Source organism: Loxodonta africana, chromosome 8, assembly GCF_030014295.1.
Source record: "Loxodonta africana isolate mLoxAfr1 chromosome 8, mLoxAfr1.hap2, whole genome shotgun sequence".
Taxonomy (NCBI): Eukaryota; Metazoa; Chordata; class Mammalia; order Proboscidea; family Elephantidae; genus Loxodonta; species Loxodonta africana.
The window spans coordinates 16,078,037-16,092,894 of NC_087349.1; the positions used below are offsets into that span (position 1 = coordinate 16,078,037).

General features: G+C 40.7%; 1 protein-coding gene across 6 annotated transcripts in view; it reads right to left on the bottom strand.

The window, feature by feature from the left end:
• EXOC4 (exocyst complex component 4) overlaps positions 1-14,858 on the bottom strand; it is an 831,013-nt gene that overhangs the window by 588,032 nt on the left and 228,123 nt on the right. For all 6 annotated transcript variants that reach the window (XM_003420870.4, XM_064289703.1, XM_010600447.3 and 3 more), the window contains one exon: positions 14,319-14,407. In XM_003420870.4, coding sequence (XP_003420918.1) covers positions 14,319-14,407 — 89 coding nt within the window. The remainder of the gene's footprint in view (positions 1-14,318; positions 14,408-14,858) is intronic.

Genomic DNA, 14,858 nt, shown 5'->3' on the forward strand with positions numbered 1-14,858 from the left:
CAAAAGATCAGGGAGTCTCTTAACATATTGGGGGACAAGTGCAAGTCACTGTGACATGTTTATAGTCTCTTTTCTTTTGCTCCCCCAAGGCAAAACTCGGCTCTGTTCCTCATTGTATCCTGAAGGCCTAGTGAAATGTCCAACACAAGTAAACCTATAATAAATCTTTACAAAATCAATAAATAAACAGAAAGTCATAGAAAATACAGGGAACAATGGGAGAAAAGCCGCTTGCTCCAATTTATGCAACTCTCTGGCATTCCAAATGGACGGCAAGGCAGAAGAGGGAGCAGGTGAGGTGGGAGGGAGCTGTCCTGACCTCACAGCTGTCTTCTCTTGAAGCGTTTAAGGTAAAGCACTAGTTCATTGGTAAGTCACAGCTTCGGCGTGAGTCCAGGGCTTCACCAGAACGGTGGAAGCCAAAGACCCAATCCAGCTGTCACATAAAACTCCAGATTTGGTCTAGACATCTAAATGGGAGCATTAGACTACATATGTGGTGTTGTCTCTGGAGCCTGAAGAGGGTTTTATAATTTTAAATAGTCTATATTTGTGCTTTTATAAAACATATAATATATAAAAAGAGTGTACATAACACTTGTACAGGTTTTAAAAGACTAATAAAACAAACACGAGCATTTCCATCAGTTAGCTTAAGAAACAGAACAGTCCGTCTATCTCTGAAGTTCATGTGTTCCTTTCTCTGGTCCTCCATCATGCCCAGCAGGGATCTCTTTCCTGAGTTTTAGATTTGTGTTCCTTTACCTTCTCCACATCTTTATCACATGAGGATGCAGGCCAAAATAATACACTATTAGGTTCTGCCTGCTCTGACCTTCGCATAAAGGGAATCGGGCTACATACATTCTTAGGTGACTGCAGCTGAGATTCAACCACGTTAACGCACAGTACAGTTCAATCACTTCCACCGCCGTGTAGTACCGTCCTGGATGGCTACACCACAATACATATGACAATTCGGCTGTCTGCGGGCACTTGAGCTGTTTCAGCTTTTTGCTGTTAAAACAGTGTTGACATGAACATTTTTGTCAATAGGTTTTTACCTTTCACATTTGAGTTCTTAACCCATCAGAAATTTTTTCCTAAATGACCTGAGATAAAAATCCAATTTCTTTTTTTTTTTTATGGATAACCAGTTGTTTCACCATGCTTCATTGAACAGTCAGTCTGTCCATTCCCTACAAAAAGGAGCCCCGGTGGCACAGTGAAGCACTCAGCTGCTAACTGAAAGGTCAGCAGTTCGAACCCACCAGCCGCTCTGTGGGAGATATGGCAGTCTGCTTCCGTAAAGATTATGGCCTTAGAAACCATATGGGGCAGTTCTGTTCTGTCCTATAGGGTCACTAAGAGTCAGAATCAACTCAATGTCAGTGGGTTTATCTTATTCTTTCTTTTTGGCGGGGGGGTGCTTCCCTACAAATCTGTAATGCCATCTCTCTCTGCTCCTGGGAGTCTATGGAGCTTTACAACGGTGCTTTGGGTGCTAAGCAGAGGAAGGGTAGAGGGGCAGATGGAGTGGGAGGGTCTAAGCAGGTGGGGCTCTGGGTCCCCACCCCCACTTAGTCAGACCACCTCCACTTTAACCTGTTTCCTATACTGAACTGTGAAATAAGCCTCAAACACAAAAAAGGATCAGTGACTAACGAAACAAGTTAGATTATATGAATTCTAAAGCATTTTCTAGCATTAAAATCTGTTTTATTTTCTACACATCATACTACATGCACATTTACATCAAATGCTTACAAGTTGTGATAACACATCACGTCAAATTAAAAAAACAACAACCTTGCCATCGAGTCAATCCCGACTCACAGCGACGCTGTAAGACAGAGCAGAACTGCCCTGTTGGCTTTCCAAGGCTATATAAGCTTTAGGGAAGCAGACAGCCATACCATTCTTCCACGGAGCGGCTGGTGGGTTCCAACCGCTGACCTTTTGGTTAGCAGCCGAGCTCTTAACCAATGTGCCACCAGGGCTCCAGATAAGGCAACCTCTAACTATTAGTATTCCTGAAAGAACCCAAACTTCATCTTGAAAGAATTAAATAGCCTTATTAATCACAGTGGTATAACGATACACGTGTTATTTACGGCCCTCACCAGGTGCCGATAATTACTTTCTTCACCGTTTGCCATAAACTTCTGTGGCCTTCTCTATTCTCTAAAAAAGCTCAAGCCAGACTTGGTTGTTTCATATAGACTATCAGAGTTGTCAAAAATATAAATTTTTTACAATCCTAAAGCAAGCCCAAAAAATGAGCACAGCTGTTACTTTTACCTTACTAAAAACACTGATGTGAATCAAATGATGACAAATATGGGATAAGGTGACTTAAAATTTCCTGTTGCATCATTTTATAAGTTGTTATTGTTATTTTTCATACTTTTGGCTCCATTTAAAAACTTTTAATTGAAGTATAATATACCTGCAGAAAAATGCACATATATTATGTATTAATAAAAAGTAAATCCATTGCCATTGAGTGGATTCCAACTCATAGTGACCCTGATAGTAGCACTGCCCCATAGGGTCTCCAAGGCTGTAATCTTCATGGAAGCAGGCTGTCACATCTTTTTCCCTTGGAGTGGCTAGCGGGTTGCAACTGCCAACCTCTTGATTAGTAGCCAAGCGCTTAACCATTGCACCACCAAGGCTCTTTATATTAAGTATGTTGTTGTTGTTGTTAAGTGTCATAGTGTCAGTCATGACTCATATGTACAACAGAAGGAAACAATGCCCGGCCCTGCGCCATGCTCGCAATCATTGGCATGCTTAAGCTCGCTATTGCAGCCGCTGTGTCAATCTATTTCATTGAGGGTCTTTCTCTTTTTCAATGACCCTCTGCTTTACCAAGCATGATGTCCTTCTCCAGGGACTGGTGCCTCCTGACAATACGTCCAGGGTACATGAGACGAAGTCTTGCCATCCTTGCTTCTAAGGAGTATTCTGGCTGCACTTCTACCAAGATACTTTTGTTCATTCTTCTGGGAGTCCATGGAATATTCTGTATTCTTCATGAACGCCATACTTCAAAGGTGCCAATTCTTCTTCAGTCTTCAGGATTCATTGTCCAGCTTTCGCATGCATATAAGGCTATAGAAAATACCATGGTTTCAGTTAGGCACATCTTAAAGTTCTCAAAGTGACATCTTTGCTTTTTAACACTTTAAAGCAGTCTTTTGCAGCCGATTTGCCCAATGTAATCTTCCATGGGTGTTGATTGTGAACCCAAGTAAAATGAAATCCTTGACAACTTCTATATCTTCTCCATTTATCATGATGTTGCTTATTGGTCCAGTTGTGAGGATTTTTGCTTTCCTTGTGTTGAGGTACAATCCATACTGAAGCTGGGGTCTTTGATCTTCATCAGTAAGTGGTTCAAGTCCTCTTCACTTTCTGCAAGCAAGGTTGTGTCATCTGCATAACACAGGTTGTCAATGAGTCTTCCTCCCATCCTGATGCCCTGTTCTTCTTCATGTAGTCCAGCTTCTTGGATTATTTGCTCAGCATACAGATTGAATAGGTATGGTGAAAAGATACAACCGTAACGCACACCTTTCCTGACTTTAAACCAATCAGTATCACCCTGTTCTATTCGAACAACTGCCTTTTTGTCTATGTACAGGTTCCACACAAGCACAATGAAGTGTTGTGGAATTCCCATCCTTTGCAGTGTTATCCAAAATTTGTTATAATCCTCAAAGTCGAATGCCTTTGTATAGTCAATAAAACACAGGTAAACATCTTTCTGGTACTCTCTGTTTTCGGCCAGGATCCATCCGAGATCAGCGTTGATATCCCTCATTCCACATCCTCTTCTGAATCCGGCTTGAACTTCTGGCAGTTCCCTGTTGATGTAATGTTGCAACCACTTTTGAAAGACCTTCAGCATAGTTTTATTTGCATGTGATATTAATGACCAAAAAAAAAAAACCAAACCCATTGCCACCGAGTCAATTCCGACTCATAGCAACCCTACAGGACAGAGTAGAACTGCCCCATAAGGTTTCCAAGGAGTACCTGGGGGATTCGAACTGCCGACCTTTTGGTTAGCAGCCATAGCTCTTAACCACTATGCTACCAGGGTTTCCGATATTAATGACACTGTTCCCTAATTTCTGCACTCTGTTGGATCACCTTTCTTTGGAATGGGTACAAATACGGATTTCTTCCAGTCAGCTGAACAGGAAGCTGACTTCCAAATTCCTTGACATAGGTGAGTAAGGACCTCCAGTACGCCATCCATCTGTTGAAACATCTCAATTAGTATTCCGTCAATTCCTGGAGACTTGTTTTTCACTATTCCCTTCAATGCAGCTTAGCTTTCTTCCTTCAGTACCATCGGTTCTCGATCATATGCTAGCTACCTCCTGAAACGGCTGCACGTCCACCAATTCTTTTTGGTACAGTGACCCTGCGTATTTCTTCCATCATCATCTCATGTATCTTGAATTGTTCAATATTTTCCCCATAGATTCCTTCATGACTTCTTCACTGCAAATATTAAGTGCAGGGCTTAAAATTTTTTTTTTACAAGTTGAAAAGACCCATGTAAAATATTTTTGGCTCACTTTTACAATTCAAATGCATTATTTTTTTTCCTGATTTGTTCTGATGAATGAAGAAATTAATAGAATGCAATTTTTTAAAAATAAGGTTATATACCACCAAAAAGTTCTGAGTAACAACCAAGGATCTTTCTCAAGAGTAAGATTCGTGGGCTTTAAAAAATGGGCCTCATGGTTGTTAGTTTATGCCCTCAAGCTCCATCTTCTGTGACCTCCAGGCTCTTTTCTAGTCCACTGGTTCACCTACCAGTGTTCTGTCTACTGTGTAGATAGGATTTATAGAAATTAGACTTATTTAGAAATTAAATCCATTTCATATAAATAGATCCCCACATGGAGAACATTTTTAAATAAATTAAATTTCCACATCACATAGATGAAGAGGTAGTACACTCATTAAACAATCTCGGTAAAAGAACATTTTTATTTCCTAAGTGATTTGAAATAAATGCATTAGTCTGTTTGTGACTATGAGGTAACTTTATTTCTTACTTACTACTTCTTAGGGACAGATTAAAAAATTAGCATTCATAAAACTATTATTTCTTTATAAAACAACTTTTACATATAAGTTCTTTTTTTTAAAGGAATATAAATACACAAAAGAAAAGACATCAATTTTTATACACTATTTACAGCCAAAAACATAAGTGGTAATTAGGAAAGGCTATGCAATTTTTAGAAAAATATGTACTTTTTTTTAATGTTCCCTGCATACTGTAACATAGTTATGGAAAAAGTTATTAAAACAACATTTACAAGGCTACAAAAAATGTTCTAATCAAATGTGCAGATATAAAGCTTTACAAGCACTTTTGCTATTTAAAGTTGGGGAACAATGTGTGGTATGAGTGCAAAATTGCTGTTCTATACAATGCGCCTTGCTTCAGCCAAAATGCCCCAGGCCCCACTTTAAATGCTGTTACAGGATAGCTTGCCATTTAGGAGATTCTTATTATAAACCCTTTTGTAAAAAGGATAATCAACTCATGGTTAATCTATTGCAAATATTGCCTTATCTTAAGGCAAGGCATCTCCATACAGATTAATTACACCTGCTATCACTAAGTATTCATAACCCCAGTCACAGAAAAACTCAGAAAATTCAGGTCAGGTCAGGAACAACAGACCGGTTTTCCCTGATGTCAGTACTTCCATATTTACTACATAAAGCAAATCCTCTTAGAGAAGTCAATTCTCAAGTGGTTGGTGCTTTACAGGAGATTTTAATGTCAAGGCTATAGAAATGCCATTCATTAAACTAATGGGGATAAAAATGGCACTCTAAAGGTAATATTATTGAGTACAAACAGAAGTACTAAGTAGCCCCAAGACAGAAAAGAAACTGTAATCAAAATTAAGTACACATTTCTACTTGGATCAATGAGAATTAATGTAATTAATTTACTCATTCTTGAGTTTTATTATCCTTAAAAATGAGAGCAAACAAATCACAAGGACTCCTACTCTGTTGATTAAAGCTTCCACAACGTCTCCCAAATAAGTAGGTTTCTTCCTACAAACAAAGAGATATTGAAGATAGAATCCTCCTTCATTATATATTTATATTTAAGTGCCTAATTCAAAGCCCACATTATCCTAGGCACTGGAATAGACCAACGAATAAAGCCAAGGCAAGCATAGGAAATAAACAAGACAACAAAAAAACTAGAGATGTGCATATTATGAAAAGGTGTATGAAGAAAATTTAAAAAACTGCTGTGATAAAGAATCCCAGGACTGGGGGTAGGCGGGAGGATGCTGGAAGAGGTCAGGAAACAATTATGAGAATTGGCAGTAGATGCAGAAATGGAAGTCACATGCACACGGGCACTAAGAAAAGCTTGGTCTTGCCTGAGATGACTGGGCAAGAGCCTATAGAGTGAGCACAGTAGAGATTCCAGGACCAGGCCCTGGGAAAATCCAACAAGTGCTTCGGAAGACTCAGAAGGAGCAGGAAGATGAGAAAAGATCGAGTGAGGCAAATGCAGAAAAGCGAATGCTATGTCTGGCAATATGGGAGTCGCTGGTGACCTTGGTAAGAGCCAATTCAGTGGAACAGTGAGAATGGAATGATCTGAGGAGAACATGACAGGTAAGAAAGGCGAGGCGGTACTCCTAATTCCACAAGGATCAACTTTTAAAAGCATCATTTTAATTTAAATCAATTTAAAACAACCCAAACCCATTAAAACCCTACAGAACAGAGCAGGACTGCCCCACAGGGTTTCCAAGGTGTAAATGTTTATAGAAGCTGACTGCGACATCTAACTTTATACTCACAATACCCCACTGTGGTACTCAGGACTGATAACAGCTCTATTTTTTATATGAGAAAACTGAGCCATAGTGGCAGTGTTTTTAATTTTTTTAACCCTTGTGAGATAATGGGTTCAGCGATTATCTTATTCTCCTAAGAACTGTACATTAAACCTGAGATGATGATATTCAAGGTTAGTGCTCATTAAAACTAGTATCTTTCTCAACCTACAACTCTGCTGTCTAATATACAATGAAGCAGCAGAGAGACTCTGAACAACAGGAAGGCTATGATTAACGTAGACACATACACAAGTTAGATCTCCACCTGTTATCTCGCATACTTTGAAATGGCACCCCCACCTCCTCAGCTCCACTGCCAACAGCAGACTATATAATGAACCATCTGTACCCTAACAGTAAGCGCCAATTGAGATGGGTTGATGATACCAAAGACGTCTCATTTTTAAATGTTTTTCTCCCTTGTGTTGTTAGGCTCGGCAATGTTTTTAATTGGGTGATAAATGGAAAATGTTGGCAGGAACTTAACTTGTGTAAAATTTGAGCTTTTTAATATTACTTTGGTGGTCTTTTGAATGGATTTCTTTGCTGTTCCCCTGCTATGGAAGGAAAAGTTGACCCTATGAACCAAACCACTGGGAAGCGAAGCCTGCAGCTACGTGGCATTAACAGAAGAGACAAAAATCTTCTGCCAGACTCTTATGCTTTGACTCAGCTATTCAATTAGACCTGTTCAAGCACAAAGCTGAAATGCAGATCTCACTGTGGTCCTTGGACCAGACAGATTAATAGAATAACTGAAAAAGAACAGCCTTTTAGAGTGATTTCCCCCTCTTTTTTCCTGCTGAAATGTTAAAAGCATTCTTCGGAAAAAAAACTTTTGCTCCTGAATGAAGCAGCATCAAACTTTTACAAAAACTGGCCAGCTGATCTACTCTCTCACAAAGTATGTGCTGTGTTGGCTCAGCGGCATTACTGTTTAATGACTATCATGAATGGGGTGTGTTCGCTATTTCTTTCCCTGCTAACTCACGATAATGCCCTAGTTTCATGAACACAGGTAAGTGCAATAGAATATTGCTTGAAAATTCCATATTTCAAATAACTTTCTGAAAGATGGGAAGTTCCTAGTTAGGTTACAGTGATTTCTCAATTAACCATCCTCAGAAAACACAATTCCTTTTAAACTTAGTTGGATTTTAAAATGTTTTCAATTATATACAGCGTTGTTGTCCTAGGCCACACAAATCAAGGGCAACATTTCCATTTAGTAAAGCTCATGTGTAACTACAAAGAATAAAAATATATCTACACATGCCTCTACTTCTCTCCAAACATGACATCTAACAGAAAGCCGTGGAGCTGATGACGGCTGCCAGGGGCCCCAGCATCTCCATTTGGGGTCCTGCCTACCTCAACCTTTTTTTTTTTTTAATTTTACCTTTGGTGAAAACACACACAGCAAAACCCGCTCCCGATCCACAGTTTCGTATCAGTGAAACTGGTTACATTCCTCACTTTGGATCAACATCCAAGTTACTTCTGTTCTAAATCTCCCTGCCCCCCAACCTTCTCATCTGGGCCTAAAACTAGCTGTTGATCCTTTGGTCTTAGTTTTTCTTTTTTTTAAGAAACACAATACTCAAGGGTGACAATCTTTACTCTTTGGGCTAAACTGTAACTTAGTTTAAAGGTGACTTCAGGGGGGTAGTTTCAATTCAAGGTTTGAAGAGCAGCTCAGGGGCTATATAGCCTCAAGGAATCCTTCAGCCTCAATGGTCCAGTGCCCTGCCAGCTCTTAATGGTGACCTATGGTGCTTTAGGGAAGCCCTGGTGGCGTAGTGGTTAAGAGCTATGGCTGCTAACCGAGAGGTCGGCTGTTGGAATCCACCAGACACTCCTTGGAAACCATACGGGGCAGTTCTACTCTGTCCTGTAGGGTCACTATGAGTAGTAATTGACTTGACAGCAATGGGTTTGGTTTTGGTTTTTATGATGCTTCAGACTTCACTCTTCATTGCTACACTATTTTGCTTCTCAAGGGCTTCTGGGCCACTGGGGGATCTGAAAATTGCCCCACATGGCAGAGCAGAGTGCTCCCTACTCTCACTGATGCTTGCTAGAAAGAATCTAGTATCAGTCATTTACCCCTGCTGACTAATTATTCTTGTATTTCAGTGAGTGCCAGGTGGTATTGCTGTCCCAGTAACTACATGGTCTACCTTTACATCAAGTGTCAAATGAAAGGCTTTCTCTCCATTAAAGGAATTTCATATACTGGAAGCCAGGCAGAGAGAAATTATGGAGGCTCATGTAAACTCCTCATTAAGCCAACCCTGCAGAGAAATTAGAATTAGGACACTATGAGATGGAAGATCTCTCTAAACCTCGATAACTTTCTACTCCCCTAAGCGGCTGTTCGAACGTGATCCGAAGTCCCAAAGAATGTGTGCTCTGTTCTCACCATGTCCTTCCCTGTTTTACAGCCCACCCTACTCTCCTGGGGACAGCTGTCTGCTAAAGCCTGGGTCCCCCTCCCCCTCACTCCTTGCCTAAGCACAGATGGAGTCACTCCTTCATTTGTTCCAAATTTAGCTACTCTCTGTACTTCAAGAGTCCAAGATGCACATTTCATGTTTTCTAAAACATACGAAAATATTTTCATATTGAATAAAATGATACCTGTCTTAGGCTGGGTTCTCTAGAGGAGCAAATACATAAATATGTAAAGAGTGAAGTATATACATAAATATACAGAGAAAATTTTATTTCAAAGAAATGGCTCATGCCGTTGTGGAGGCTGGCAAGCTCCAAATCCAGGGGTCAGACGTCAGGCTGGAGGCTTCTCCTGACTCACATGGTTGCAAGAGTTGACCAACTCGAAATCGACAGGTCAGGCAGAAAGCTGCTGGCTCGTGTCCCAAGAACCAGAGGTCCATGATTCTCAGTAGTTTGGTAGATATTAGGTAATCAACCTCAACTTTGTGATCTGATGTGAGCAGCCAATCAGTTGAAAGGGGAGTTTCCTTGGGGTGTGACCTGCATCCGGTATACATGGATATTCTGGCAAAGCTCATCCTCTCTTGATCCTGCACCCAACTTGTCATCCTCTGACCTCTGGTTCTTGGGAAGTGAGCTGACAATTTGCCATCTGACCTGCAGATTTTGGGATGTGCCAGCCTCCACAACCCTGTGAGCCAGGAGCTTTCTGCCTGACCTGCTGATTTTGAGTTTGTCAGCCCATGTAACAACATCAACCAGGAGAAGCGTCTAGCCTGATGCCTGACCCATGGATTTGGGACTTGACAGCCTCTACAACTGTGTGAGCCATTTCCTTGAAATAAATTTTTCTGTATATATTTATGCATATGCTTCACTAGTTCTGTTCCTCTAGAGAAACCAGCATAAGATATTTTGTACTGGGAGTGGGGTTGCTACTCTAACAGATATATAAAATGTAAAAGCAGTTTTGGGATTGGATAACAGGTAGAGGCTGGAAGATTTTTAAGATGCCTAATTGTAAAAGCCTAGATTGCCTTGAAGAAACTGTTGGTAGAATTATGGATGTCAAACACAATTCTGGTGAGGGCTCAGAAGGAAGTGAGAAAAGCCAAAGAGAAAGTCTCTATTGTCGTACAGAATACACATGGCACCAAAATGTGGATGTTAAATGTGCTTCTGGTGAGGCTTTAAAAAGAAATATGAACATGTGATTAGACAATGGAGAAAGGGCAATGCTTTTTATGCAGTGGTAAAGAACTTGTTTGAATTACGTTCAAATGTTTGGTGGAAGGCAGAACTTCTAAGTGATAAACTTGGATATTCGGTTAGGGAGATTTCTAAACAAGATCTTAAAGGGGCCGCATGGTTTCTCCTTGATGCTTATAGTAAAATGCGAGAGGAAAGAGATTGACTTAAAGATGAACTGTGCAAAATGTAAACGAAACTGAAAGATTTAGAAAATTCTGTTGTACAAACTAAGGACACATGCTCTAGAATTTTCACCAAGGAAATGGCTACACAATCTTTTGTTAAAGAGATTGTGCCTGTGACTGATGGATCTAACCAGCTTAGACTGAAAGGGACAGAGAAAGAGTGAAAGGAGAGAATGCTGTCTCTTGGAATTTTACAGGCAGGAAACAGGCCAAGGGAGCTACATCTGTTGTCCTCCAAGAAAATAAAAGAACAATCTCCAGAACAGCTCAGAGATCAGCAGAACTGCTAGAAAGACCAAGGGAAGCAGAGCTGCCTGGGTCTCAGTAAGGCCACGACCTCAGGGGTATCCAAGGATGAGGCCACTGCCTCTGAGGTCTCACAGAGTACAACCATGGCCTCCTAGGTTTCAAAGAGTCAGATCTTCACCAACTTGGTTCCAGGGTGTGGGGCTGCCATTAAATTTGGCAGTGCCCAAAGCTGAAGGGGCAGGTCTGCCACGTCCAAGGGGCAGAAGAACAGGGCCTCCCAGGGCCAAGGGGGTAGGTCACCACTCAGATGGACTAGGAGAATGGGGCCACCCAAAGTCGAGGGAGCAGAGTTGCTGTCCCAGGAGCTGAAACCCAGGACTGAGAGGCCTCCATCCAGAATCCAGAAAGCAGGACCAACACCCAGAGTCTGAAGGGCAAAAGCCTTGCCCAGATGGTCCCAAAAAACAGAGAATTATTACCAAGCCTTGAGAGCTAATGTAAATTGTTCTGCTGTGTTTGGGACTTTCTTGGTGTCTATCATCCCTTCTTCCCCTCCAATTTCTCCCATTTGTAATGGAAATACCTACCTTATGTCTACTTTGGAAACAGATAACTTGTAATGTAGATCTCACAGGTTCACAGATGAAGAAGAATTTTGCCCCATGATGGAATACACCTAAAGTTTCACCCATATTTGATTTAAATGATTCAGAAAATGAGATTTGCAACTTGCAGTTGACTTAAGACTTTTAGGATGGTATGATGGGGTGAATGTGTTTTGCATGTGGAAAGGACATAAATTCTGGGGGGTATAATGGCGGAATGTTACGCATTCAACTGTGTCCCCCCAAAATATGTGTTGTAATTCCTAATGTGGTTATAATCCTATTTGGTAATGGGTTATCTTTATCGTGTTATAAGGCAGGATTAGTGTAGGGTGTGTCTTTATTCAATCTCTTTAGAAATATAAATGATTAAGCAAGCAAGCCAGCTAGCATAGATGGGGGGAGAGAGATGCCAAACCACATGAAGCTCACCCAGGAGCAGGAACTCTAGGATCTTCCTAGAGAGCTGGCAGAGAGAAAATGTTGCCCTGGAGCCGGCGCCCTGAATTAGGGCTTCTAGCCTCTTAAGCTGTGAGAAAATAAATTTGTTTGTTAAAGCCACCCATTTACAGTATTTTTGTTACAGCAGCACTAGATAATTAAGACAATAACCCATTCTTCAGGAGCCCTGGTGGAGCAGTAGTTAAGCACTCAGTTGCTAACCAAAAGGTTGGTGGTTTGAATCTACCAGTCCCTCCATATGGGAAAGATGTGGCAGTCTGCCTCCTTAAAGATTTACACCCTTTGAAACCCTAGGGTTTCCTGGCGCAGTTCTACTCTGTCCTATAGGGTCTCAATTAGTCAGAATTGACTCAGTAGCAATGGATTTGGGTATTTTTTTTTTAACCCCAGTGTCCTTTTCCTAATATCATAGAAACATGCCCTGTCTTAGTCATCTAGCACTGCTATAACAGAAATACCACAAGTGGATGGCTTTAACAAAGAGAAATTTATTTCCCTCACAGTAAAGTAGGTTAAAAGTCCAAATTCAAAGTGTCAGCTCCAGGGGAAGGCATTCTCTCTCTGCCAGCTCTCGAAGAGGGTCCTTGTCCTCAACCTTCCCATGGTCATGGACCTTCTCAGGTACAAGGGACCCCAGGTCCAAAGGACACACTCTGCTCCTGGTGCTGCTTTCTTGGCGGTATGAGGTCATCCGGTCTCTCTGCTTGCTTCTTTTATATCTCAAGAGATTGCCTCAAGACACAATCTAATCTTTTAGGTTGAGTCCTGCCTCACTAACACAACTGCCACCCATTCTCCCTCCTTAACAACATAGAGGCAAAATTTACAACACATAGGAAAAGCACACAATACAGAGAATCGTGGCCCACCCAATTGATACACACATTTTTAAAGAAACCAGTGCCGTCGAGTCGATTCCGACTCACAGCGACCCTATAGGACAGAGTAGAACTGCCCCATAGACACACATTTTTAGGGGGACATAATTCAATCCATGACATGCCCCTATGCTTTTACTTCTGGAAACCACATATATGAGCTAAGGAGCTACTACCGTGATATGAGACAGCATAGCAGTCTCTAAAAAAATGTACAGGCATTCAGTTTAATAATGAAGATCAAAGGAAGAATAATGATGAGATGGTCTTTAAATCATAGCTGATGAGTATGATTACCTTATACTTGATGAGTCTTCAAAAATAAACATTTAGTTGTGTAGGTTAGTCACTACAAAATGTTCCATGTACCCTCAATACATCAAAGACAGTAAAAGCGTTTTTACTCATCCATCATGGCGAGAGCCAAGAGGTCTAGAAGAATTTAAATAATCACTCCTTTCTCTCAACTCTTCTAGCCATTTTATGCATACCATTTACTTAGTTGTTAGCATTTACTTTATTTTAAAATAAAATTCATATATATGTATATATGCTTTACTTTTGCAACTGGACCTTAAGGCTGTATCTTTTATTTCTTTGTACCCCACTTCCATTCCTCCACACTGCCTAGGATAATGTCTTATACTCAGCAGGGAGCAGGCCTTCAACAAATCTTTCTTAATTGATTACATTTACCATGATTAATAGCCTTCTATTAGAGAAGGGAATGTTATTGATTTAATTTATCTTTATATACCTACTATCTTTACCACATAATTTATTTTCTAAGTATTTTCTTCTGCATATTAAAACTCTTTCTGAACCACACCTGTATATCAAATATTCTGTGTACCAAATTTATGTTGATTAGACCACACTATTTAAAAAACCATTTTCCCTTTAAATAATACCTGAAGCTGCATTTGCCCTATTCCAAATCTCAGATACTCCTGCCATATTTTGAAAGACCTCAAAAATAAGAATGAACAGTAACAGTGGCAGCCAGAGAAGACTGGTGTCCTAGAGGGTAACTGGCCTTAAGCATCCTATCTTTAAGCATGAGGAGTCTGACCTATCTCTTTTGCTTTCAGCTCCCACTTGAATGGTGGCAGGACTATAAATCCTGTGGCCATAGTAATAGTTTTAGCTGCTTGGCAACAGATACTGGGAAATTATAGAAGAAACAGATTATCAAGTCTTTAAAATTTTTGTTATCTTGCAAGGATTTGTGAATGCAGACCACAAATTTATTTGCTATAAAAGCTTCGGATCACCCTCCAGAAAACAACTGTTTCCTGAGAAATTCCAATCACCCACCTTGAAGTTCTCCACTCCGACTGTAGAGCTCCCTTCTCTGTTCTCGCAGATAGGCGCTCATACTGATGGCATGGGAGGACGATTCAAACCTGTAACGAAACGCAGGATTAAAAAAAGATTATGTAGTATTATGGATTGAATTGTGCCCCCCCAAAAAAATGTATGTCAACTTGGCTAGGCCATGATTCCCAGTATTGTGTGGCTGTCCTCCATCTTGTGACCTGATGTATTTATCCTCTGTCTTGTAAAGCCTAACCTCTATGATGTTAATGAGGCAGAATTAGAAGCAGTTAACGAGGCAGGACACAATCTACAAGATTAGGTTATATCTTGAGTCAATCTTTTTTGAGATATAAAAGACAGACATGGGCAGAGAGGAGAGGACCTCACACCACCATGAAATAAGAGTCAAGAGTGAGTGCCTCCTTTGGACCTAGGGTCCCTGTGCAGAGAAGCTCCTAGACCAGGGGAAGATTGATAACAAGGACCTTCCCCCAGAGCCAACAGAGACAGAAAGCATTCCCAGGAGCTGGCACTCTG